Raw genomic sequence first — 21,848 nt, forward strand, 5'->3', positions numbered from 1 at the left:
CTTCTTTCACTCTCTTTGTCACACATGATCACAGTCTAGTGAGCACCTAGAGGTAAGTTCATTCACCAAAGGTTATTCACCTGGCAGATAAATTCAGCTTTTCCTAGCTTAAAGGCTTAGTGATGCACCTGGAATGGTCAGCAGTGGTTTGGGATTGGTAATGCATGGAAGACAACTCTGATGTAGTGAAGTTCAGCAGTGAGCCATGCTCTGAAAAGAGACAGCTTGCTGCCTGACCTCCAGCAAAGCACACAATGGCAAGGACCACAAAGGAATATTCCTGCCTTGGAGTGGTTCCTCTTTGCAGCTGTTGGAGTGGATGGAGCTGATTCAGTTTGATGGAGTTCAACAAGTGGTGACAGCTCCTGCAAGTTAATCTCATAGAGCCCAGGCTGCTGTAATGCTGAATGCTTTGTGTTCTGTGGCCAGCTTACTGTGACTATAAAGGCTGCTGCTGAAGGCCAGGCATGGTGCTGTGCCAGACCTCTTCAGTGGCAGCCACTGGAAAGTTGGGGCAAGGAGCCATAAAATGGCAGCCATGGAGGAGCTGGAGCAAGGAGCCATAAAATGGCAGCCATGGAAGAGCCACAAACTGGCAGCCATGGAGGAGTTAGAGCAAGGAGCCACAAAATAGCAGCCATGGAGGAGCCACAAAATGGCAGCCATGGAGGAGCCACAAAATGGCAGCCATGGAGGAGCCACAAAATGGCAGCCATGGAGGAGTTAAGGCAAGGAGCCATATAAATGGCAGCCATGGAGGAGTTAGAGCAAGGAGCCACAAAATGGCAGCCATGGAGGAGTTAGAGCAAGGAGCCACAAAATGGCAGCCATGGAGGAGCCACAAAATGGCAGCCATGGAGGAGCCACAAAATGGCAGCCATGGAGGAGTTAGAGCAAGGAGCCATAAAATGGCAGCCATGGAAGAGCCATAAAATGGCAGCCATGGAGGGGTTAAAGCAAGGAGCCATAAAATGGCAGCCATGAAAGAGTTAGAGTGAGGAGCTATAAAACGGCAGCCATGGAGGAGCCACAAAATGGCAGCCATGGAGGAGTTAGAGCAAGGAGCCATAGGCAGTCATGGAAGCGTTAAAGGAAGGAGCCACAAAATGGCAGCCATGGAGGAGCCACAAAATGGCAGCCATGGAGGCGTTAGAGCAAGGAGCCACAAAATGGCAGCCATGGAGGAGCCACAAAATGGCAGCCATGGAGGAGCCACAAAATGGCAGCCATGGAGGAGCCACAAAATGGCAGCCATGGAAGAGCCATAAAATGGCAGCCATGGAGGGGTTAAAGCAAGGAGCCATAAAATGGCAGCCATGAAAGAGTTAGAGTGAGGAGCCATAAAACGGCAGCCATGGAGGAGCCACAAAATGGCAGCCATGGAGGAGTTAGAGCAAGGAGCCACAAAATGGCAGCCATGGAGGAGTTAGAGCAAGGAGCCACAAAATGGCAGCCATGGAGGCGTTAGAGCGAGGAGCCACAAAATGGCAGCCATGGAGGAGCCACAAAATGGCAGCCATGGAGGAGTTAGAGCAAGGAGCCATAGGCAGTCATGGAAGCGTTAAAGGAAGGAGCCACAAAATGGCAGCCATGGAGGAGCCACAAAATGGCAGCCATGGAGGCATTAGAGCAAGGAGCCACAAAATGGCAGCCATGGAGGGGTTAAAGCAAGGAGCCATAAAATGGCAGCCATGGAGGAGCCATAAAATGGCAGCCATGGAGGAGTTAAAGCAAGGAGACACAAAAGGGCAGCCATGAAGGAGCCATAAAATGGCAGCCATGGAGGAGTTAGAGCAAGGAGCCATAAAATGGCAGCCATGGAAGAGCCATAAAATGGCAGCCATGGAGGGGTTAAAGCAAGGAGCCATAAAATGGCAGCCATGGAGGGGTTAAAGCAAGGAGCCATAAAATGGCAGCCATGGAGGGGTTAAAGCAAGGAGCCATAAAATGGCAGCCATGGAGGAGCCACAAAATGGCAGCCATGGAGGCATTAGAGTGAGGAACCACAAAATGGCAGCCATGGAGGCGTTAGAGTGAGGAACCACAAAATGGCAGCCATGGAGGCATTAGAGTGAGGAACCACAAAATGGCAGCCATGGAGGAGCCACAAAATGGCAGCCATGGAGGCGTTAGAGCAAGGAGCCACAAAATGGCAGCCGTGGAGGCGTTGGAGCAAGCCTCCTGACGACTCTTGAAGCGGTGCTTGACACCGGGAGCTCCTTTTTGGCCTCCTTCGACAAGCCCACAGCCCTCAGCACCTCCCCTGCCCGCTCCCGTTCTGCCGGCCGCCCGTCCTCTCCTGCGCCGTGTTTCTCTCTGTGTTTCACCCGCTCCTCTCTCTGTTTTGTCCCTCTCCGTGTTGTGTCCCTGTCGGTTGGTTGGGTGTTTGGCTGCAGGGCTCTTCCCCAGCGCCCTCGGGCCCACGGCGGAGCTGGCAGAAGGCTGCCGGGAGCCCTCTGCAACCCGGCGATCGCTTTGAGGTTGAGCTAGCCAAAAAAGAGAGCGGCCTGGGGATCAGTGTCACGGTACTGTTTGACAAGGTTTTTACATCTTTTCTCTTTTTCTCTACTCCCAGCCACCCGCTTGACAGAGGGCTAAGCCCCCAGGAAGCAAAGCGCTGCCTGCGCTCCCTCTTCTAAAGGGGCTTTGGTGTGGGGAGGCCAGGGGGGATTGAGCGGCCCAAAGGCCTCAGAGCAGCCTGCCAGGACCCCAAGGGGCTCCAGGAGAGCTGGGGAGGGGCTTTGGGCAAGGGGCTGGGAGTCACCCACTGCCAGCTGCCATCACTTCACACTCCAGGGAGACCTCAGAGCAGCCTCCCAGGAGCTGAAGGGGCTCCAGGAGAGCTGGGGAGGGGCTTTGGGCAAGGGGCTGGGAGTCACCCACTGCCAGCTGCCATCACTTCACACTCCAGGGAAACCTCAGAGCAGCCTCCCAGGAGCTGAAGGGGCTCCAGGAGAGCTGGGGAGGGGCTTTGGGCAAGGGCTGGGAGTCACCCACTGCCAGCTGCCATCACTTCACACTCCAGGGAGACCTCAGAGCAGCCTCCCAGGAGCTGAAGGGGCTCCAGGAGAGCTGGGGAGGGGCTTTGGGCAAGGGGCTGGGAGTCACCCACTGCCAGCTGCCATCACTTCACACTCCAGGGAGACCTCAGAGCAGCCTCCCAGGAGCTGAAGGGACTCCAGGAGAGCTGGGGAGGGACACTGGACAAGGGCTGGGAGTCACCCACTGCCAGCTGCCATCACTTCACACTCCAGGGAAACCTCAGAGCAGCCTCCCAGGAGCTGAAGGGGCTCCAGGAGAGCTGGGGAGGGACACTGGACAAGGGCTGGGAGTCACCCACTGCCAGCTGCCATCACTTCACACTCCAGGGAAACCTCAGAGCAGCCTCCCAGGACCTGAAGGGACTCCAGGAGAGCTGGGGAGGGACACTGGACAAGGGCTGGGAGTCACCCACTGCCAGCTGCCATCACTTCACACTCCAGGCAGACCTCAGAGCAGGCTGCCAGGAGCTGAAGGGGCTCCAGGAGAGCTGGGGAGGGGCTTTAGGCAAGGGCTAGGAGTGACAGGATGAGGAACAATGGCTTTGAGCTGGGAGAGGAGAGATTGAGAGTGGAGAGGGGGAAGGAATTCTTTCCAGTGAGGGTGGTGAGACCCCACGTGGGGCACTGTGTCCAGGTGTGGAGCCTCTGTGCCAGGAAGGCTCTGGAGGGGCTGGAAGGTGTCCAGAGCAGGGCCAGGAGGAGGAGCAGAGGGCTGGAGCTGCTCTGAGCACAGCCTGAGAGAGTTGGGGTTGTGCAGGCTGCAGAGGAGAAGGCTCCCAGGAGACCTTCTGGTGGCCTCCCAGGAGCTGCAGGGGGCTGCAAGAGAGCTGGGGAGGGTACTGGGTTGTCACAGGACTAGGGGGCTGGAGCAGAAGTAGAAGTGGGGAGCTGGAGATTGGCTGTGAGGAAGAAGTTGTTGGCCAGGAGGGTGGTGAGAGCCTGGCCCAGGCTGCCCAGGGAGGTGGTGGAAGCCTCCTGGCTGGAGGTGTTTGCAGCCAGGCTGGAGGTGGCTGTGAGCAACCTGCTGTGGTGTGAGGTGTCCCTGCCCAGGGCAGGGGGCTGGGGCTGGCTGAGCCTTGAGCTCCCTTCCAGCCCTGACAGCTCTGTGGTTCTAGGTGCTTCAGTTCCATCCAGAGCAGTAAGTTGTTAGCTGTAGTGCAGAAGTGGCTTTTCCTGGCTGCTTGGACACCCTCCTGAGCTGGCTTTTCCCAGCTGTGTCCATGGGGATAGGCCTGCAGGCAGGGTGCCCATCCCAGGCCCAGTCTCCCACCCCTGGCTGGTGCTGCAAGAGGAGCAGAGAGGAATTCCACTCCTGTAGCACCAAAGTCATCTTCCTTTATCAAGTGATCCCCTGAGGAGTCCAGCAGGAGCTGGGTGTTGAGTAGCATCCAGCCTGCTCTGTGCCAGCCTTGGCTCCAGGAAAGATGCCACCCAGTAGCAAGCTTTCCCTGGAGGGGTGACCAAGCCCTTGCCTGGTTCAGCCTCCCTTCTGCCCCCTGCATTGCTGCCCTGTGCAGAGGTGAGCAGAGGGGGGGTACCAGTTGCTCAGTGGTGTAAGTGTGCACGCTGCTGGCCTCCCTCCTCCTTCCAGCTGTGTGGAGGAGCACTGAGAGTGCAGCACTGAGGCAGAGCCACACAGCACTGTGGGTGGGAAGGGTCCTTCAGAGACTGTAGGATGAGAGGGGATGGATTGAAGCTTCAGGAGGGGAGACTGAGAGTGGAGAGGAGGAAGAAATGGTTGAGAGTGAAGCTGGGGAGACTCTGGCACAGGCTGCCCAGGGAGGCTGTGGCTGTCCCCTCCCTGGAGGTGCTCAAGGCCCTGAGCAAGCTGGGGCTGGTGGGAGGTGTCCCTGCCCATGGCAGGAGGTTGGCACTGGATGAGCTTGAAGGTCCCTTCCAAGCCAACCCATTCTGTGGTTCCCTGGGTCCAGCCCTCCTTGCCATGAGCAGAGAGACCCTTGAAATCCCATGCCCTGAGAGCCTCCAGCAGCTCAGACCTTCCCCCCTCTGTGAGCTGAGAGGCAGCAGCAGCCCTCCCCTGGCGTCCTCTTAGTGCAGAGAGAGGGATGGAGTAGGCCACTGCCTGGGTGTGCACCCTCTGCTTTGGCATGCTGTGCCCTCACCCCCCTGAGCTTCCAGCTGCATGCCAGCATGTGCAGCCTGCCCTGCTGCAGGCCTGGCTCTGCTCAGGGAGCTGGCCTTGGTTTGGGTGCACTTGCCTGGAGATGCAGCCTGGTTGGACAGCCCTCCCCAGCCCCAGCCTCCCCCCAGAGCAAACTGCATGGCTGCCAGCACCACGCTTTGGGGCTGGGCAGTGTGGCCAGTCCCTGGAGATGCCAGCAGCCCAAGTGCTTCCTGAGGCGAGTTTTCCTTGGGGGGAGACTTGAGTTTGCTCAGCCTAACAAGCCCTGTCCTTTGCTCTCCACTCAGGGTGGTGTCAACACCAGCATCAGGCATGGTGGCATTTATGTGAAGGCAATCATTCCTAAGGGAGCAGCTGAAGCAGATGGCAGGATAGAAAAAGGTATCTCACTTCTTTCTCTGGGGGCTTTGGCATGGGAAAGGGGGCAGGGGGTGGGCTTGGGGAGACCCTGGAGCTCCAAAGCTGGGGGCTCTGCTTGCCTCCTTGCCTTCTGCCTGTCTCTCTGGGTGCTCCAGGCTGCTGCAGTGGTCACCTTGAATGCTGGCAGGGGAAGAGTTTGCACTGCAGGGACCTGGAGAGCAAGCAGAAAGCTGCTGAGACTGTGGAGGGGCCAAAGAGGAGGCAGGCTCCAGGAGTTAGGGTTGGACTCAGTGATCTCACAGGTCTCTCCCAAGCCATACAGTTGGATGTGGTTGATGATTCCCTCCTGCAGCAGTGTTAATGCAGAGCACTTCACTGCTCCAGCCAGGCAGAGAGAGGCCTTTGTATGCCCTGTGGCCTTGCCTGGCATGCTGGGCAGCTCAGTGGCTGCCACTGTTCTGACTTCTCTTGTGTGGAAGGCAGGCCACAGTCTTTGCTGAGGGGACAATTCCACAGCAGGCTCACACTGGCTTTTAATCTCCCCCTCTGCTCCACTCTGCTGAGCCCACAGCTGCAGCTCTGGGGCCAGCTCTGCAGCCTCTGTGCCAGGAAGGCTCTGGAGGGGCTGGAAGGTGTCCAGAGCAGGGCCAGGAGGAGGAGCAGAGGGCTGGAGCTGCTCTGAGCACAGCCTGAGAGAGTTGGGGTTGTGCAGGCTGCAGAGGAGAAGGCTCCCAGGAGACCTTCTGGTGGCCTTGCAGGAGCTGCAGGGGGCTGCAAGAGAGCTGGGGAGGGACTTTGGAGGGGGTGAGGGAGGGCTAGGACTGGGGGGGCTGGAGCAGAAGTAGAAGTGGGGAGCTGGAGATTGGCTGTGAGGAAGAAGTTGTTGGCCAGGAGGGTGGTGAGAGCCTGGCCCAGGCTGCCCAGGGAGGTGGTGGAAGCCTCCTGGCTGGAGGTGTTTGCAGCCAGGCTGGAGGTGGCTGTGAGCAACCTGCTGTGGTGTGAGGTGTCCCTGCCCAGGGCAGGGGCTGGGGCTGGCTGAGCCCTGAGCTCCCTTCCAGCCCTGGCAGTTCTATGACTCTAAGAGGCTGAGCTCTGTGGCAGGCTGGCATCCTGGTGGCCAGCACAGGCTCTGCCATGGGGTGTCCCCATCGACTCATTTGGGTTCTTTTCAATGTCTTTATCCATGATCTGAGGGGATCAAGGTACCCTCAGTGAGTTTGCAGAGGGCACTAGGGTGGGAGGCAGTGGTAGTCTGCTGGAGGGCAGGAAGGCTCTGCAGAGAGACCTGGCCAGGATGAGTTCAGCTGCAAGAGGCTCAACAAGGCCAAGGGCTGGGGCCTGAAGCTGGGGCACAGCCACCCCAGGAAGGCTGCAGGCTGGGGGCAGAGGGGCTGGAAAGTGGGCAGCAGAGCAAGCCCTGGGGGTGCTGGGTGGCAGCAGCTGGAGAGGAGGCAGGGGGTGGGCAGGGGGGCAAGGAGGGCAGCAGCAGCCTGGGCTGGAGCAGCAGTGGTGTGGGCAGCAGCAGCAGGGCAGGGATTGTGCCCCTGGGCTCAGCACTGGGGAGGCCACAGCTTGAGGGCTGGGCTCAGCTTTGGGCTCCTGGCTGCCAGAAGGAGCTTGAGGAGCTGGAGCAGGGCCAGGGAAGGGCAGGAAAGGTGGGGAAGGGTCTGGGGAAGAGGGCTGGGGAGGAGCAGCTGAGGGAGCTGGGGGTGGGGAGTGTGGAGCAGAGGAGGCTGAGGGAGACCTCCTTGCTCTCTGCAGCTCCCTGAGAGGAGGCTGCAGCCAGGGGGGGTTGGGCTCTGCTCCCCAGGAACAAGGGCCAGGAGGAGAGGCAATGGCCTCAGGCTGCCCCAGGGGAGGCTTAGGTTGGAGAGGAGAAGAAACTTCTTGGCTGCAAGGGTTCTGCAAGCCTGGCCCAGGCTGCCCAGGGAGGGGGTTGGATGCCCATCCCTGGAGGGGTTTCCAGAGCTGTGGTGCTGAGGCCATGGCTCAGCCCCAGCCTGGGCAGAGGCAGGGAGTGGTTGGGCTGGGTGAGCTGCAAGGGCTTTGCTCACCACACTTCTGTTCCTCTCTGACATTTTAATGTGAAGTAAAAGCAAAGCAGCAGAAGCTCAGCTTGAAGGCTGAACCCTTCCATGGCCTTCAAATTGCTCACTGCAGCTCTGGGGCTCCGTTGCAAAGTTTCTTTCTTGCCTCAAGAGCAGGGAGGGGAGGGGAGGGAGAGCTCTGCTTTCTGTGTGGCACTGGAAGGTGTCTGCAGCACTGCTGGCTGAGCCTTGCTGCTCTGCCTCCTGAGCTGCTGACCCCCCCTGGCAGGTGACCGTGTCCTCTCCGTCAATGGCATCAGCCTGGAAGGTGCTACCCACAAGCAAGCTGTGGAGACACTGAGGAACACTGGGCAGGTAAGCACAGAGTCAGCACAGAACCACCAAGGCTGGAAGAGACCTCAGAGATCAGCAAGTCCAACCTGGCACCACAGAGCTCATGGCTAACCCATGGCTCCAAGTGCCACATCCAAGCCCCTCTTGAACACCTCCAGGGCTGGGGACTCCACCACCTCCCTGGGCAGCTCATCCCAGTGGCCAATTCCTCTTGCTGGGAAGAACTTTCTCCTCCCCTCCAGCCTCAACCTCCCCTGGCACAGCTTGAGACTGTGTCCTCTTGTTCTGCTGCTGGGGGCCTGGCAGAAGAGCCCAACCCCCAGCTGGCTCCAAGCTCCCTGCAGGGAGCTGCAGAGAGCAAGAAGGTCTCCCCTGAGCCTCCTCTTCTGCAGGCTAAGCAACCCCAGCTCCCTCAGCCTCTCCTCACAGGGCTGTGCCCCAGACCCCTCCCCAGCCCTGTGCCCCAGACCCCTCCCCAGCTTTGTTGCCCTTCTCTGGACACCTTCCAGCAGCTCAACCTCTTTCCTACCCTCAGGAGCCCAGAGCTGGACACAGGACTCAAGCTGTGGCCTCAGCAGTGCTGAGCACAGGGCACAAGGACTTCCCTGCTCCTGCTGGCCACACTCTGCCTGACCCAGGCCAGGCTGCCCTTGGCCAGCTGGGTCTCTCACTCTGTAGTCAGCCACATCTCCAGGCAGACCTCAGAGCTGCCTTCCACTACCTGGTGGAAGCTATCTGATGGAGGCTGCCTTCTCGTAGGGGAAGGGAGAGGAGAGAGGTGGGGAAGGCAGAACAAGGTTTGTGGGCACAAAGCTGTGTGTGAGGAGGAGCTGTGCTGATCTGAGTGCTGCTCTCAGCACTGTGCAGGTTTGATCAGGGAGCCTTCAGCCACAGGTGCCACATATTGCATGAAGATGGTGGAGAACCTCCCCTGTGGGGCCAGGCTGGGAGAGCTGGGGCTGTTCAGCCTGGGGAAAAGAGGGCTCCAGGCAGACCTCAGAGCAGCCTTCCAGTGCCTGAAGGGCTCCAGGAGAGCTGGAGAGGGACTCTGGACAAGGGCTGGGAGTGCCAGGCTGAGGAACAATGGCTTGGAGCTGGGAGAGGAGAGACTGAGAGTGGAGAGGAGGAAGAGATCCTTGAGAGTGAGGCTGGGGAGACTCTGGCACAGGCTGCCCAGGGGGGCTGTGGCTTTCCCCTCCTTGAAGGTGTTGAAGGCCAGGCTGGATGAGGCCTTGAGCAAGCTGGGGCTGGTAGGAGGTGTCCCTGCCCTTGGCAGGGGGCTGGCACTGGATGATCCTTGAGGTCCCTTCCACCCCAACCCATTCTGTGACCTTCATGAGGGAAGAAGATGTGGCAGAGGTGAAGGAACCTGAAGACTGGAATTGTCCCCAGTGCCCTGGGGCCTCTGGAAGTGCTTTCCTAGGCCCCTTGGCTTCCTGAGCCTTGAGCCTCTCTGCTCTCCTGCAGACATTCTAGCTGTGTGTGTGGGCAGGAGCTCTGCAAGGGATTGGTTTCCCCTTGACCATGGGCTTGAAGGGAAGGAAGCCCAGGGGCAGGGGCTGGAAAGCAGCTGTAGCAGCATGGTACTGATGGTTCCCTCACCTGAATCCTGAATCCCTGCCTGTGTGCAGCTGTGTCTGCAGCCTGTCTTGGCAGCCTTGAGTCCTGGCCTGCTGTCTGCAGCACTCTCAGTGCTGTCTCCCCATTCCCTACAAGCTGCTCTTCATGGGGGCTGCTTTGTTGAGGGCTGGACTTGGTGAGCTGAAGGATCTTTTCCAGCCAGGTGTGGAAGCCTCTGCACACCTGCAAAGAGCCTCTGCAGGGCTGCTGAGGGCTGCTCTTTGTGTTCATTCATCCATTCATCACTCTGCTCCCTGGACAGTTCTCACTGCCTCTGACTCCTCTTCACCCCCCACAGCCTTACTGGAGCAAGCCCCTGCCCTGCTCTTTGGTGGCAGCTATCTTGTGAGGCCAGGAGTGTGTCCTGGAGGCTGTCACTTAAACTGAGGAGCAAGTGGAGGATGTGTGGGGAGGGAGGTGGCTGTGAAGTTTGCTGCTGTAACACTTTGGACCCTATCAAGTACAGGCAGGGCAGGGGAAAAGGCCCTGGGGGGTCCTGGGGGGTGGGAGGTGCCCAGGAGCCAGCAATGTGCTGTGGGAGCCAAGGAGGCCAAGGGCAGCCTGGGCTGCAGCAGGAGGGCTGTGGGGAGGAGGTCAGAGAGGTTCTGCTGCCCCTCTGCTCTGCCCTGCTGAGGCCACAGCTGCAATCTTGGCTCCAGCTCTGGGCCCCTCAGCTCCAGCAGGAGCTCAGGGAGCTGCTGCAGAGAGCCCAGCCCAGAGGCACAGAGCTGCTGCAGCCAGGGGAACATCTTCCTCCCCAGCAGAGCCTGAGGGAGCTGAGGGCTCTGCAGCTTGCAGAGGAGGAGCCTGAGGGGGAGCTCAGTGCTGGGGAGGAAGCTGTGCAGGGGCAGTGCCCAGGGGCTGGAGCCAGGCTCTGCTGGGGGCTGCCCAGTGCCAGCCCCAGGGGCAGTGGTGGAAGCTGAGCCAGAGGCAGTGCCATGGGCACAGGAGGAGAATTCTTTCCCTGGGAGGGTGCCAGAGGCCTGGAGCAGGCTGCCCAGGGGGGTTGTGGAGCCTCCTGCTCTGGAGATGTTCCAACCCCCCCTGGCTGTGTTCTGGGTGCCCTGCCCTGGGTGCCCTGCTGTGGCAGGGCTTGGGCTGGATGAGCTCTGCAGCTCCCTTCCTGCCCCTAACCTTCTGTGACTCTCTGAAGCTACTCTGCTGTCTCCATGAGTGCTCCCAGTTAACTGGGGAATGTTTCCTCTCTCTAGGTGGTGCATCTGCTGCTGGAAAAGGGTCAGCTTTCAGTGGCCAAGGCTCATGCTCCAGTGACCCCCCAGGGCACCCCTCCCAGTCACCCAGGGCAGTCTGATGCCCAGGAGCAAGCAGCCACGAGGACCTCCCACGCCAGAGATTACAGCTTTGTCACTCCAGGTGGGGGCACAGGGGGCAGGCAGAGGGTCCAGAGGAGGGCCATGGAAAAGGTCAGGGGGGGTTGGATCAGCTCTGCTGCAAGGGCAGGCTGGGGGAGCTGGGGGTGTTCAGCCTGCAGCAGAGGAGGCTCCAGGGAGAGCTCATAGCAGCCTGCCAGTACCTGAAGGAGGCTACAGGAAGGGTGCAGAGAGGCTGTTTGCAAAGGCCTGCAGGGACAGCACCAGGGGCAATGGCTTCAGACTGGAGAAGGGCAGATTGAGATTGGGTATCAGGATGAAGTTCTTTACTGTGAGGGTGGTGGAACACTGCTGAAGGAGTTGAAGGAGTTGGGGCTGTTCAGTCTGGAGAGGAGAAGGCTCTGAGGTGACCTCATTGTGGCCTTCCAGTATCTGCAGGGGGCTACAAGCAGGCTGGGGAGGGACTGCTCAGGCTCTCAGGCAGTGATAGGACTGGGGGGAATGGACTGAAGCTGGAGGTGGGGAGATTGAGGCTGGAGGTGAGGAGGAAGTTCTTCCCCATCAGAGTGGTGAAGCCCTGGGATGGGTTGTCCAGGGAGGTGGTTGGGGCCCCAGCCCTGGAGGTGTTTAAGCCCAGGCTGGATGAGGCTCTGGGCAGCCTGATCTAGTGTGGGGTGTCCCTGCCCATGGCAGGGGGGTTGGAACTGGATGCTCCTTGTGGTCCCTTCCAACCCTGAGTGATTCTATGATCCTGTAACACTGGAACAGGCTGCCCAGGGAGGTGGTTGAGGCCCCATCCCTGGGGATACTCACGGTGAGGCTCAACGAGGCCCTGTGCAGCCTGATCCAGATGAGGATGTCCCTGCAGACTGTGGGGAGGTCAGACTGGGTGAGCTTTGGAGGTCCCTTCCAGCCTGGACCAACCCTCTGAGCTCTCAAAGCATCCTTTGGCCATGGGGATTATTTTTCTCCCAAGACAGAGATGAGAAACAGCTGGCAGCAGTCTGCAGCAAGCCCTCTCCATGATGCAGCCTCCTGCCCTTTTGTGCTGTGCCTCTGCTCTTGAAGAGGTCTCCTCCCATCTGGGCAGCTCTGTGTGGTTGCTGTTAGCTGGTTGCTGTCTCACTGGGGGCTTTCTCTCCCCAGTGTCCCCAGCCTTGCAGGCCAGGGTTGCAGCAAGGCTGGAGTAAAAGGGAGGCTGCTGTCCCTGGGGCTGCTGAGGGGTGACCAGGAGAGGTTAAACCTTGAGTCCTGTGTCCAGCTCTGGGCTCCTGAGGCTAGGAAAGAGGTTGAGCTGCTGGAAGGTGTCCAGAGAAGGGCAACAAAGCTGGGGAGGGGTCTGGGGCACAAGGCTGGGGAGGGGTCTGGGGCACAGCCCTGTGAGGAGAGGCTGAGGGAGCTGGGGTTGCTTAGCCTGCAGAAGAGGAGGCTCAGGGGAGACCTTCTTGCTCTCTGCAACTCCCTGCAGGGAGGTTGGAGCCAGCTGGGGGTTGGTCTCTTCTGCCAGGCCCCCAGCAGCAGAACAAGAGGACACAGTCTCAAGCTGTGCCAGGGGAGGTTTAGGCTGGAGGTGAGGAAGAAATTCTTCCCAGCAAGAGAGATTGGCCACTGGGATGAGCTGCCCAGGGAGGTGGTGGAGTCCTCATCCCTGGAGGTATTCAGGAAGAGCCTGGATGAGGCCCTTGGTGCCATGGTTGAATTGATCAGATGGTGCTGGGGGAGAGGTTGGACTGGATGAGCTCTGAGGTCTTTTCCAACCTGGTTGATTCTGCATTCTGTACACAGTTCAGATGGTCATAAATGAGGGCTGCTGCAGGTCCTGCTGGTCCTGGCTAGGTGAGAGCAGACATCAAGAGGGGGATGGAGAGAGAAGAGGGCTTTACAGAGCTGACTAGAGGTTGGCATAGCTCAGCTTCACTTGCTGGAGGCCTGTGGAGGTGGAGGGAAGCCTGCCCAGGTGGGGAAGCCACTGCAAGATAGCTATTGGCCTTCCTGTCTGCCTGGAGCTCCAGCAGCTGCTCTCACTGAGGGCCAGGGGGGGCTGCGTTGCTCTGCTCTTTGCCACACTCCCTTGGGGGTGGAATGGGATGGGATGGGATGGGATGGGATGGGATGGGATGGGATGGAATGGAATAGAATAGAATAGAATAGAATAGAATAGAATAGAATAGAATAGAATAGAATAGAATAGAATCAACCAGGTTGGAAGAGATCCTCAAGACCATCAAGTCCAACCTATCATCCAGCACCATCTAAGCACCCCATCAAGTCTCCTCCTGAACACCTCCCGGGATGGGGACTCCACCACCTCCCTGGGCAGCACATCCCAATGGTCAAACTCTCTATGAAGAATTTCTTCCTCCCCTCCAGCCTCAACCTCCCCTGGCACAGCTTGAGACTGTGTCCTCTTGTTCTGCTGCTGGGGGCCTAGGAGAAGAGACCAACCCCCAGCTGGCTCCAACCTCCCTGCAGGGAGTTGCAGAGAGCAAGAAGGTCTCCCCTGAGCCTCCTCTTCTGCAGGCTAAGCAACCCCAGCTCCCTCAGCCTCTCCTCACAGGGCTGTGCCCCAGACCCCTCCCCAGCCTTGTGCCCCAGACCCCTCCCCAGCCTTGTGCCCCAGACCCCTCCCCAGCTTTGTTGCCCTTCTCTGGACACCTTCCAGCAGCTCAACCTCTTTCCTACCCTCAGGAGCCCAGAGCTGGACACAGGACTCAAGCTGTGGCCTCAGCAGTGCTGAGCACAGGGCACAAGGACTTCCCTGCTCCTGCTGGCCACACTCTGCCTGCCCCAGGCCAGGCTGCCCTTGGCCTTCCTGGCCCCCTGGGCACACTGCAGGCTCCTGTTCAGCTGCTGTCCCCCAGCACCCCCAGGCCCCTCTCTGTCCCAGCCTGGAGGTGCCCCGGCTGGCTGTGCGGCGTGGCTGCCGTCATGCCCGGCCGGCCGCCCCGGGCAGCCCTGCTGCAGCCGGGGTGGCTCTCGTGGATGGGGCTGCGAGGGGGCAGCGCTGCCCCGGGGCACCAGCAGCTGCTTCCCCCCTTGCAGAGAACACCTTCGAGGTGAAGCTGCTGAAGAACAGCTCCGGGCTGGGCTTCAGCTTCTGCCGTGCGGCCGAGCCGGGCGCCGCGCAGCCGGGCTGCAGCCTGGTGCGGGTCAAGAAGCTGTTCCCCGGGCAGCCGGCGGCCGAGAGCGGCCAGCTCCAGGTGGGGGACATCATCCTGCGGGTCAACGGCGCCCCCCTCGGGGGCCTCTCCCAGCAGGTCGGTACCGGGGGGGGGGGCCCCGGGCTGTGCCTGTCAGCTCTGCCCCGCTGCCGGCAGGGGAGCGGCCGCAGGGGAGGAGAGCTCTGCGGGGCGGGGGGAGGGAAAGCAGGGATGGCTCCGAACAGCCTGCGGGGGAGATAGCTGCCCTGGCACTGCTCTGCACAGGAATCCCCTCCCTCCCTTCCCCTCCCTTCCCCTCCCTTCCCCTCCCTTCCCCTCCCTTCCCCTCCCTTCCCCTCCCTTCCCCTCCCTTCCCCTCCCCTCCCTCCCGTCCCCTCCCTCCTCTCCCCTCCTCTCCCCTCCTCTCCCTCCCCTCCCCTCCCCTCCCCTCCCTCCCTTCCCCTCCCTTCCCCTCCCTTCCCCTCCCTTCCCCTCCCTTCCCCTCCCTTCCCCTCCCTTCCCCTCCCCTCCCTTCCCCTCCCTTCCCTTCCCCTCCCTTCCCCTCCCTTTCCTTCCCCTCCCCTCCCCTCCCCTCCCCTCCCCTCCCTCCTCTCCCCTCCCCTCCCCTCCCTCCTCTCCCCTCCCCTCCCCTCCCTCCCCTCCCTTCCCCTCCCTTCCCCTCCCTTCCCCTCCCTTCCCCTCCCTTCCCCTCCCTTCCCCTCCCTTCCCCTCCCTTCCCCTCCCTTCCCCTCCCTTCCCCTCCCTTCCCCTCCCTTCCCCTCCCTTCCCCTGCCTTCCCCTCCCTTCCCCTCCCTTCCCCTCCCTTCCCCTCCCCTCCCCTCCCCTCCCCTCCCTTCCCCTCCCCTCCCCTCCCCTCCCCTCCCCTCCCCTCCCCTCCCCTCCCCTCCCCTCCCCTCCCCTCCCCTCCCCTCCCCTCCCTCCCTTCCCCTCCCCTCCCTGCCCCTCCCTCCCCCTCCCTGCCCCTCCCTGCCCCTCCCTGCCCCTCCCTCCCCCTCCCTGCCCCTCCCTTCCCCTAACCCTCACCCTCCCTCCCCCTCCCTCCCTTCCCCTCCCTTCCCCTCCCTTCCCCTCCCTTCCCCTCCCTTCCCCTCCCTTCCCCTCCCTTCCCTTCCCCTCCCTTCCCCTCCCTTTCCTTCCCCTCCCCTCCCCCCTCTCCTCTCCCCTCTGAACCTCTCCTCTCCCTTTTCTCCCTTCCCTCTTCCTGGGGCTGGCAGGTACTAACTGGCTCCTGCTTGCCCTTGGCTGCACTGTTCTGGCTAAGTTCTGACACCTCTCTGCTTCTTTCCCTTATCCCTCTTGTGGACAGGGGGGGTTGGGGAGGGGGCAGGGGAGGGAGAAGCTGCTAGCAGCTGCCCTGTCTTTGACCAGGGGGGGTGCCTGTGCTCTCTGTGAGCTGTGAGCCCCTGCCAGTGGTGGAAGTGCCTTCCACTCCAGGCTGTCCTGCTGCTTGTGACCACAGCTCTCACCTGCTGCCAGCTGAGCTGGGCTGGGGGAGGGGGGAGGGGGCAAATGTCAACCCACCACACTCAGCAGCCAGACCTGGGCTCTGCCAGGCTGGGGGAGGGGGGGGGAAGGGCTGTGCCTCATGCCAGATGCCACTGTGCCCGCAGGAAGTTGTCTCTGCCCTGAGGGGAACCTCTCCAGAGGTGTCTCTGCTGCTGTGCCGGCCCCCCGCCGGAGCGCTGCCCCAGCTCGACCCCTGCCTGCTGGTGAGCAGCATGGCCTCACTGCTGCCTGCAGCTGCGGGGCAGGGGGGAGGGACAGGAGGGGAAGCAGAGGAGCCTGCGGGCTGGGAAAGACCTCTGGCAGTCCAACAGGGCTGGGGAGGGGGCTGGGGCACAGGGCTGGGGAGGGGGCTGGGGCACAGCCTGTGAGGAGAGGCTGAGGGAGCTGGGGTTGCTTAGCCTGCAGAAGAGGAGGCTCAGGGGAGACCTTCTTGCTCTCTGCAGCTCCCTGCAGGGAGGTTGGAGCCAGCTGGGGGTTGGTGTCTTCTGCCAGGCCCCCAGCAGCAGAACAAGAGGACACAGTCTCAAGCTGTGCCAGGGGAGGTTTAGGCTGGAGGGGAGGAGAAAGTTCTTCCCAGCAAGAGAGACTGGCCATGGGAATGAGCTGCCCAGGGAGGTGGTGGAGTCCCCATCCCTGGAGGTGTTTAGGAAGAGCCTGGCTGAGGCCCTTGGTGCCATGGCTGAGCTGATCAGGTGGTGCTGGGGGAGAGGTTGGACTGGATGAGCTCTGAGGTCTCTTCCAGCCTGGCTGACTCTGTGTTCTGTGCACAGTTCAGAGGGTCATCCGTGAGGGCTGGGCTGCTCAGAGGGTCATCCATGAGGGCTGGGCTGCTCAGAGGGTCATCCATGAGGGCTGGGCTGCTCAGAGGGTCATCCATGAGGGCTGGGCTGCTCAGAGGGTCATCCATGAGGGCTGGGCTGCTCAGAGGGTCATCCATGAGGGCTGGGTTGCTCAGAGGGTCATCCATGAGGGCTGGGCTGCTCAGAGGGTCATCCATGAGGGCTGGGCTGCTCAGTGGTGCTGGGGGTTGCTCAGAGGGTCCTCCATGAGGGCTGGGTTGCTCAGTGGTGCTGGGGGTTGCTCAGAGGGTCATCCATGAGGGCTGGGCTGCTCAGAGGGTCATCCATGAGGGCTGGGCTGCTCAGAGGTTCATTCATGAGGGCTGGGCTGCTCAGAGGGTCATCCATGAGGGCTGGGCTGCTCAGAGGGTCATCCATGAGGGCTTGGTTGCTCAGAGGGTCATCCATGAGGGCTGGGTTGCTCAGAGGGTCATCCATGAGGGCTGGGCTGCTCAGTGGTGCTGGGGGTTGCTCAGAGGGTCATCCATGAGGGCTGGGCTGCTCAGAGGGTCATCCATGAGGGCTGGGCTGCTCAGAGGGTCATCCATGAGGGCTGGGATGCTCAGTGGTGCTGGGGGTTGCTCAGAGGGTCATCCATGAGGGCTGGGCTGCTCAGAGGGTCATCCATGAGGGCTGGGCTGCTCAGAGGGTCATCCATGAGGGCTGGGCTGCTCAGAGGGTCATCCATGAGGGCTGGGCTGCTCAGTGGTGCTGGGGATTGCTCAGAGGGTCATCCATGAGGGCTGGGCTGCTCAGTGGTGCTGGGGGTTGCTCAGAGGGTCCTCCATGAGGGCTGGGCTGCTCAGAGGGTCCTCCATGAGGGCTGGGCTGCTCAGAGGGTCATCCATGAGGGCTGGGCTGCTCAGAGGGTCATCCATGAGGGCTGGGTCGCTCAGTGGTGCTGGGGGTTGCTCAGAGGGTCAATCATTAGGGCTGGGTTGCTCAGAGGATCATCCATGAGGGCTGGGCTGCTCAGAGGGTCATCCATGAGGGCTGGGCTGCTCAGTGGTGCTGGGGGTTGCTCAGAGGGTCATCCATGAGGGCTGGGCTGCTCAGAGGATCATCCATGAGGGCTGGGCTGCTCAGAGGGTCATCCATGAGGGCTGGGCTGCTCAGTGGTGCTGGGGGTTGCTCAGAGGGTCCTCCATGAGGGCTGGGCTGCTCAGTGGTGCTGGGGGTTGCTCAGAGGGTCCTCCATGAGGGCTGGGTTGCTCAGAGGGTCAATCATTAGGGCTGGGTTGCTCAGAGGGTCATCCATGAGGGCTGGGTTGCTCAGAGGGTCATCCATGAGGGCTGGGATGCTCAGTGGTGCTGGGGGTTGCTCAGAGGGTCATCCATGAGGGCTGGGCTGCTCAGTGGTGCTGGGGGTTGCTCAGAGGGTCCTCCATGAGGGCTGGGTTGCTCAGAGGGTCAATCATTAGGGCTGGGTTGCTCAGAGGGTCATCCATGAGGGCTGGGCTGCTCAGTGGTGCTGGGGGTTGCTCAGAGGGTCATCCATGAGGGCTGGGTTGCTCAGAGGGTCATCCATGAGGGCTGGGCTGCTCAGAGGGTCATCCATGAGGGCTGGGTTGCTCAGAGGGTCATCCATGAGGGCTGGGCTGCTCAGAGGGTCATCCATGAGGGCTGGGCTGCTCAGTGGTGCTGGGGGTTGCTCAGAGGGTCATTCATGAGGGCTGGGCTGCTCAGTGGTGCTGGGGGTTGCTCAGAGGGTCATCCATGAGGGCTGGGCTGCTCAGAGGGTCCTCCATGAGGGCTGGGCTGCTCAGTGGTGCTGGGGGTTGCTCAGAGGGTCATTCATGAGGGCTGGGCTGCTCAGTGGTGCTGGGGGTTGCTCAGAGGGTCCTCCATGAGGGCTGGGCTGCTCAGTGGTGCTGGGGGTTGCTCAGAGGGTCATCCATGAGGGCTGGGCTGCTCAGTGGTGCTGGGGGAGAGGCTGAGCTGAAGCTGGAGGCGGCAGAGGCAGCCGGGGCGTGGGGCAGCCCCTGCCCGGCGGCTGCGGGGAGCTGCTGGCAGCCTCCTTGCGCCCCCGGAGTGCGGAGTGTGATGGGTTGAACGGCCTCGCTCTCTCCAGCCCCCCATCCAGTGCCCCCTGCAAGCGTTCCCCGAGGCCAGCAGAGGCGGCTGCGGCGCGGGCAGCGGCGAGCAGGGCGACAGCTCGGACGAGAACGACGCCGCCGAGCTGGGCGGCCGGAGCCTCGCCTCCCCCTCCCGGCGAGACAGCTACAGCGCCAGCAGCGGGAGCGCCGACGAGGAGGGGCTGGAGCCCGCAGCGCAGGGGCGACCTGCGGGGTGCCCAGCTGCGGGTGAAGCTGGGAGCCAGGCTCGGGCAGCGCAGGGGCAGGCCGCCCGCGCCGCCCCGCACGCCGAGCCGGGGGCTGCCGGCAGGGCAGAGCTGCGGCACGGGTGAGTTGCTCCTGGCTCTTCCCCCGAGGGCGAGCCCTGCACCTGCCCCTGTGCTCTGCGTTGGTTAGGCCACACCTTGAGTGCTGTGTCCAGTTCTGGGCCCCTCAGCTTAAGAAGGACATCGAGACACTTGAAGGTGTCCAGAGAAGGGCAGCAAGGCTGGGGAGGGGTCTGGGGCACAGCCCTGTGAGGAGAGGCTGAGGGAGCTGGGGTTGCTTAGCCTGGAGAAGAGAAGGCTCAGGGGTGACCTCATTGCCACCCTGAAAGGTGGTTGTAGACAGGAAGGGGTTGGTCTCTTCTCCCAGGCAACCAGCACCAGAACAAGAGGACACAGTCTCAAGCTGTGCCAGGGCAGGTTTAGACTCAAGGTAAGGAGAAAGTTCTTCACCGAGCGAGTCGTTCAGCATTGGGATGTGCTGCCCAGGGAGGTGGTGGAGTCACCATCCCTGGAGGTGTTCCAGAGGGGATTGGATGTGGCACTTGGTGCCATGGTCTGGCCATGAGGTCTGTTGGGACAGGTTGGACTTGATGATCCTTGGGGTCTCTTCCAACCTTGGTTATACTGTGAGACTGTGAGACTGTGGGGAAGAGCAGCACCAGTGGTAGTCAAGGGCTGCCCTGCTGGAAAGGCAGCTCCATGGAGGGGGACCTCAGGAGTCCTTATGGGCAGGAAGCTCTCCATGGGGCAGCAATGTGGCCAGCAAGGCCAAGGGCATCCTGGGGGGTGGCAGGAAGAGTGAGGCCAGGAGGAGCTTCTCGTCCCCCCACTACTCTGCCGTGGTGAGATCACATCTGGAGCAGTGTGCCCAGTTCTGGGCTTCCCCAGTTCAAGAGGAGCAGGAAAATACTGCAGGGAATCCACAGGAGGCTGGGAGGATGATGAAGGGCCTGGAACATCCTGGGGAGGAGGTGTGCTGGGTTGGAGCTTCCCCCCAGCAGTGACTTTTCAGCCAGACTCACTCAGTTGGCAGCTACATTTTAAAGGCATGGCCTAAAGCTACCCCAAGAGGAGAGGCTGAGAGCCCTGGGGGTGGTTAGCCTGGAGGAGAGCAGCCTGGGAGGAGAGCTTAGGGATGTTGATGAAGAGCTGAGGGGTGGGGGGCAAGCAGCAGGGGCCAGGCTCTTTGCAGTGGTGTTCTGGGACAGGATGAGGGGCAGAGGACACAGACTGGGAGCCAGGAGGTTCCACCTCAGCAGGAGGAGAAACTGCTTTGGGGTGAGGCTGCTGGAGCCTGGAGCAGGCTGCCAGAGAGGTTGTGGAGTCTCCTGCTCTGGAGGCTTTCCAAACCCACCTGGATGTGTTCCTGGGTGCCCTGCCCTGGGTGCCCTGCTCTGGCAGGGGGCTTGGACTGGATGAGCTCCAGGTGTCCCTCCCAACCCCTAGCATGGTTCCATGAAATCCAGAGTCACCACCACTGCACTCAGTTATCTGTGACCCTGTTCAGGGCAGATGCTCTGCACCCAGAGCAGCTCAGAAGTGCCAGGATGAGGATCTCAGAGGTCTTTTGCAGCCTTAATGATCCCATAAGAAGGGCAGACCTCCTTGCTCTCCACAGCTCCCTGCAGGGAGGTTGGAGCCAGCTGGGGGTTGGGCTCTTCTGCCAGGCCCCCAGCCCCAGAACAAGAGGACACAGTCTCAAGCTGTGCCAGGGGAGGTTGAGGCTGGAGGGGAGTTGGACTGGATGACCTCCAGGGGTCCCTTCCAGCCCTCACCATTGAGTGATTCTGTGTCACTGACCTCCCCTGTGCTGCAGGAGCTGGGTGCAAAGCCAGTTTCTTGGAGCCACTCAGAGAAATCCTCTCTTTTGGGGCTGATGCTTAGGTCAGTCAGGAGTGCTCCATGCCCTCAGCCCTGGCTGGCAGCCACCTTCCAGAAGCTGACCCTTGGGGGTGGGGGGGTTGTTTCTGCTTGTTTCTCTGCAGTGATCTGCTGTTGGATTTGCCACCCACCCCAACCTGCAGGACTGCTCCTGAGCTTCCCACATCTCTTCTGCTGAAGGACTCTGCTGCTGCTGCTCCTGCTGCTGAGCCAGCCCCAGCCCTGGCAGGAATGGATTCCCTCCTCAGCCAGCTGGAGAAAGGCCCTGAGGAGTATGAGCCAGTAAGTGCCTTTTCCTGTCCTTCAGTACCAGAGAGGTCCCTGCCTGCTGCTGTGGCCAGCTGGAAGTTGGCTTGGCCATGGGCTGGAGGGGACTGGGCAGAAGTGAGGAGTTCTCCAAGCCAGGCTGCCCAGGGAGGGGGTTGAGGGCCCATCCCTGCAGGTGTGTCAGAGCTGTGGTGCTGAGGGCTGTGGTTTATCCCCAGCCTTGCTTGGGCTGGGTGAGCTGCAAGGGCTTTGCTCACCACACTTCTGTCCCCCTCTGAGATGTTAATGTGAAGTAAAAGCAAAGCAACAGAAGCTCAGCTTGAAGGCCTTCTCCAGCTAAAACCCCTTCCATGGCCTTAAACTGGACTGGGTGAGCCTCAAGGTCTGTTCCAATCACAATTACCCTACAGTCTCTTCACAGGCTGAACAAAACCTGGCACCTGAGCCCTGGTGTTCCTCAGCTGTGGGGTCTGTGGGGGCTGCAGAGCTGGTCTAGGCCACACTCCATTGGCAGCAGGAGCAAACTCTCCTTAGGCCTCTCTGCAGAGGCTTGGAAGCAGCTGGGCTGAGCCTGCTGGGACACCTGGCTTGGGAAGCTGTGTTGCACCTCAGCTGGCTGGCTGTGACTGCCCTGAGGTCAGGGAGGCTTTGGAGTTGCTGTGCTCAAAGTGCTGTCCCCTGCCCCCAGGAAGCTGAGCTCCAAGTCACCATGACCAAGTCAGAGAAGGGCAGCCTGGGCTTCACAGTGACCAAAGGCAGTGACAACGTTGGCTGCTACATCCATGACATTGTCCAGGACCCTGCCAAGAGTGATGGGAGGCTGCAGCCTGGAGACAGGCTGATCAAGGTGAGGGGGAGCTGCCAAACAGCAAGGGACCTGGGGGAGCTGATTGACAGCTGGCTGAACAGGAGCCAGCAGTGTGCCCAAGGGCAGCCTGGCCTGGGTCAGGCAGAGTGTGGCCAGCAGGAGCAGGGAA

The 21,848-nt window shown here is 61.1% G+C and overlaps 1 protein-coding gene across 1 annotated transcript in view; it reads left to right on the forward strand.

The window, feature by feature from the left end:
- Nucleotides 1–21,848, forward strand: part of PTPN13 (protein tyrosine phosphatase non-receptor type 13) — a 161,889-nt gene that overhangs the window by 106,176 nt on the left and 33,865 nt on the right. The window contains exons 24-32 of the mRNA XM_054172520.1: nucleotides 2,397–2,540; nucleotides 5,472–5,565; nucleotides 7,861–7,946; nucleotides 10,757–10,919; nucleotides 13,919–14,133; nucleotides 15,648–15,746; nucleotides 18,454–18,785; nucleotides 20,709–20,886; nucleotides 21,560–21,718. Of these exons, the coding sequence (XP_054028495.1) occupies nucleotides 2,397–2,540; nucleotides 5,472–5,565; nucleotides 7,861–7,946; nucleotides 10,757–10,919; nucleotides 13,919–14,133; nucleotides 15,648–15,746; nucleotides 18,454–18,785; nucleotides 20,709–20,886; nucleotides 21,560–21,718 (1,470 nt within the window). The remainder of the gene's footprint in view (nucleotides 1–2,396; nucleotides 2,541–5,471; nucleotides 5,566–7,860; nucleotides 7,947–10,756; nucleotides 10,920–13,918; nucleotides 14,134–15,647; nucleotides 15,747–18,453; nucleotides 18,786–20,708; nucleotides 20,887–21,559; nucleotides 21,719–21,848) is intronic.

This window comes from Dryobates pubescens, chromosome 24 (genome assembly GCF_014839835.1).
Source record: "Dryobates pubescens isolate bDryPub1 chromosome 24, bDryPub1.pri, whole genome shotgun sequence".
Classification (NCBI taxonomy): Eukaryota; Metazoa; Chordata; class Aves; order Piciformes; family Picidae; genus Dryobates; species Dryobates pubescens.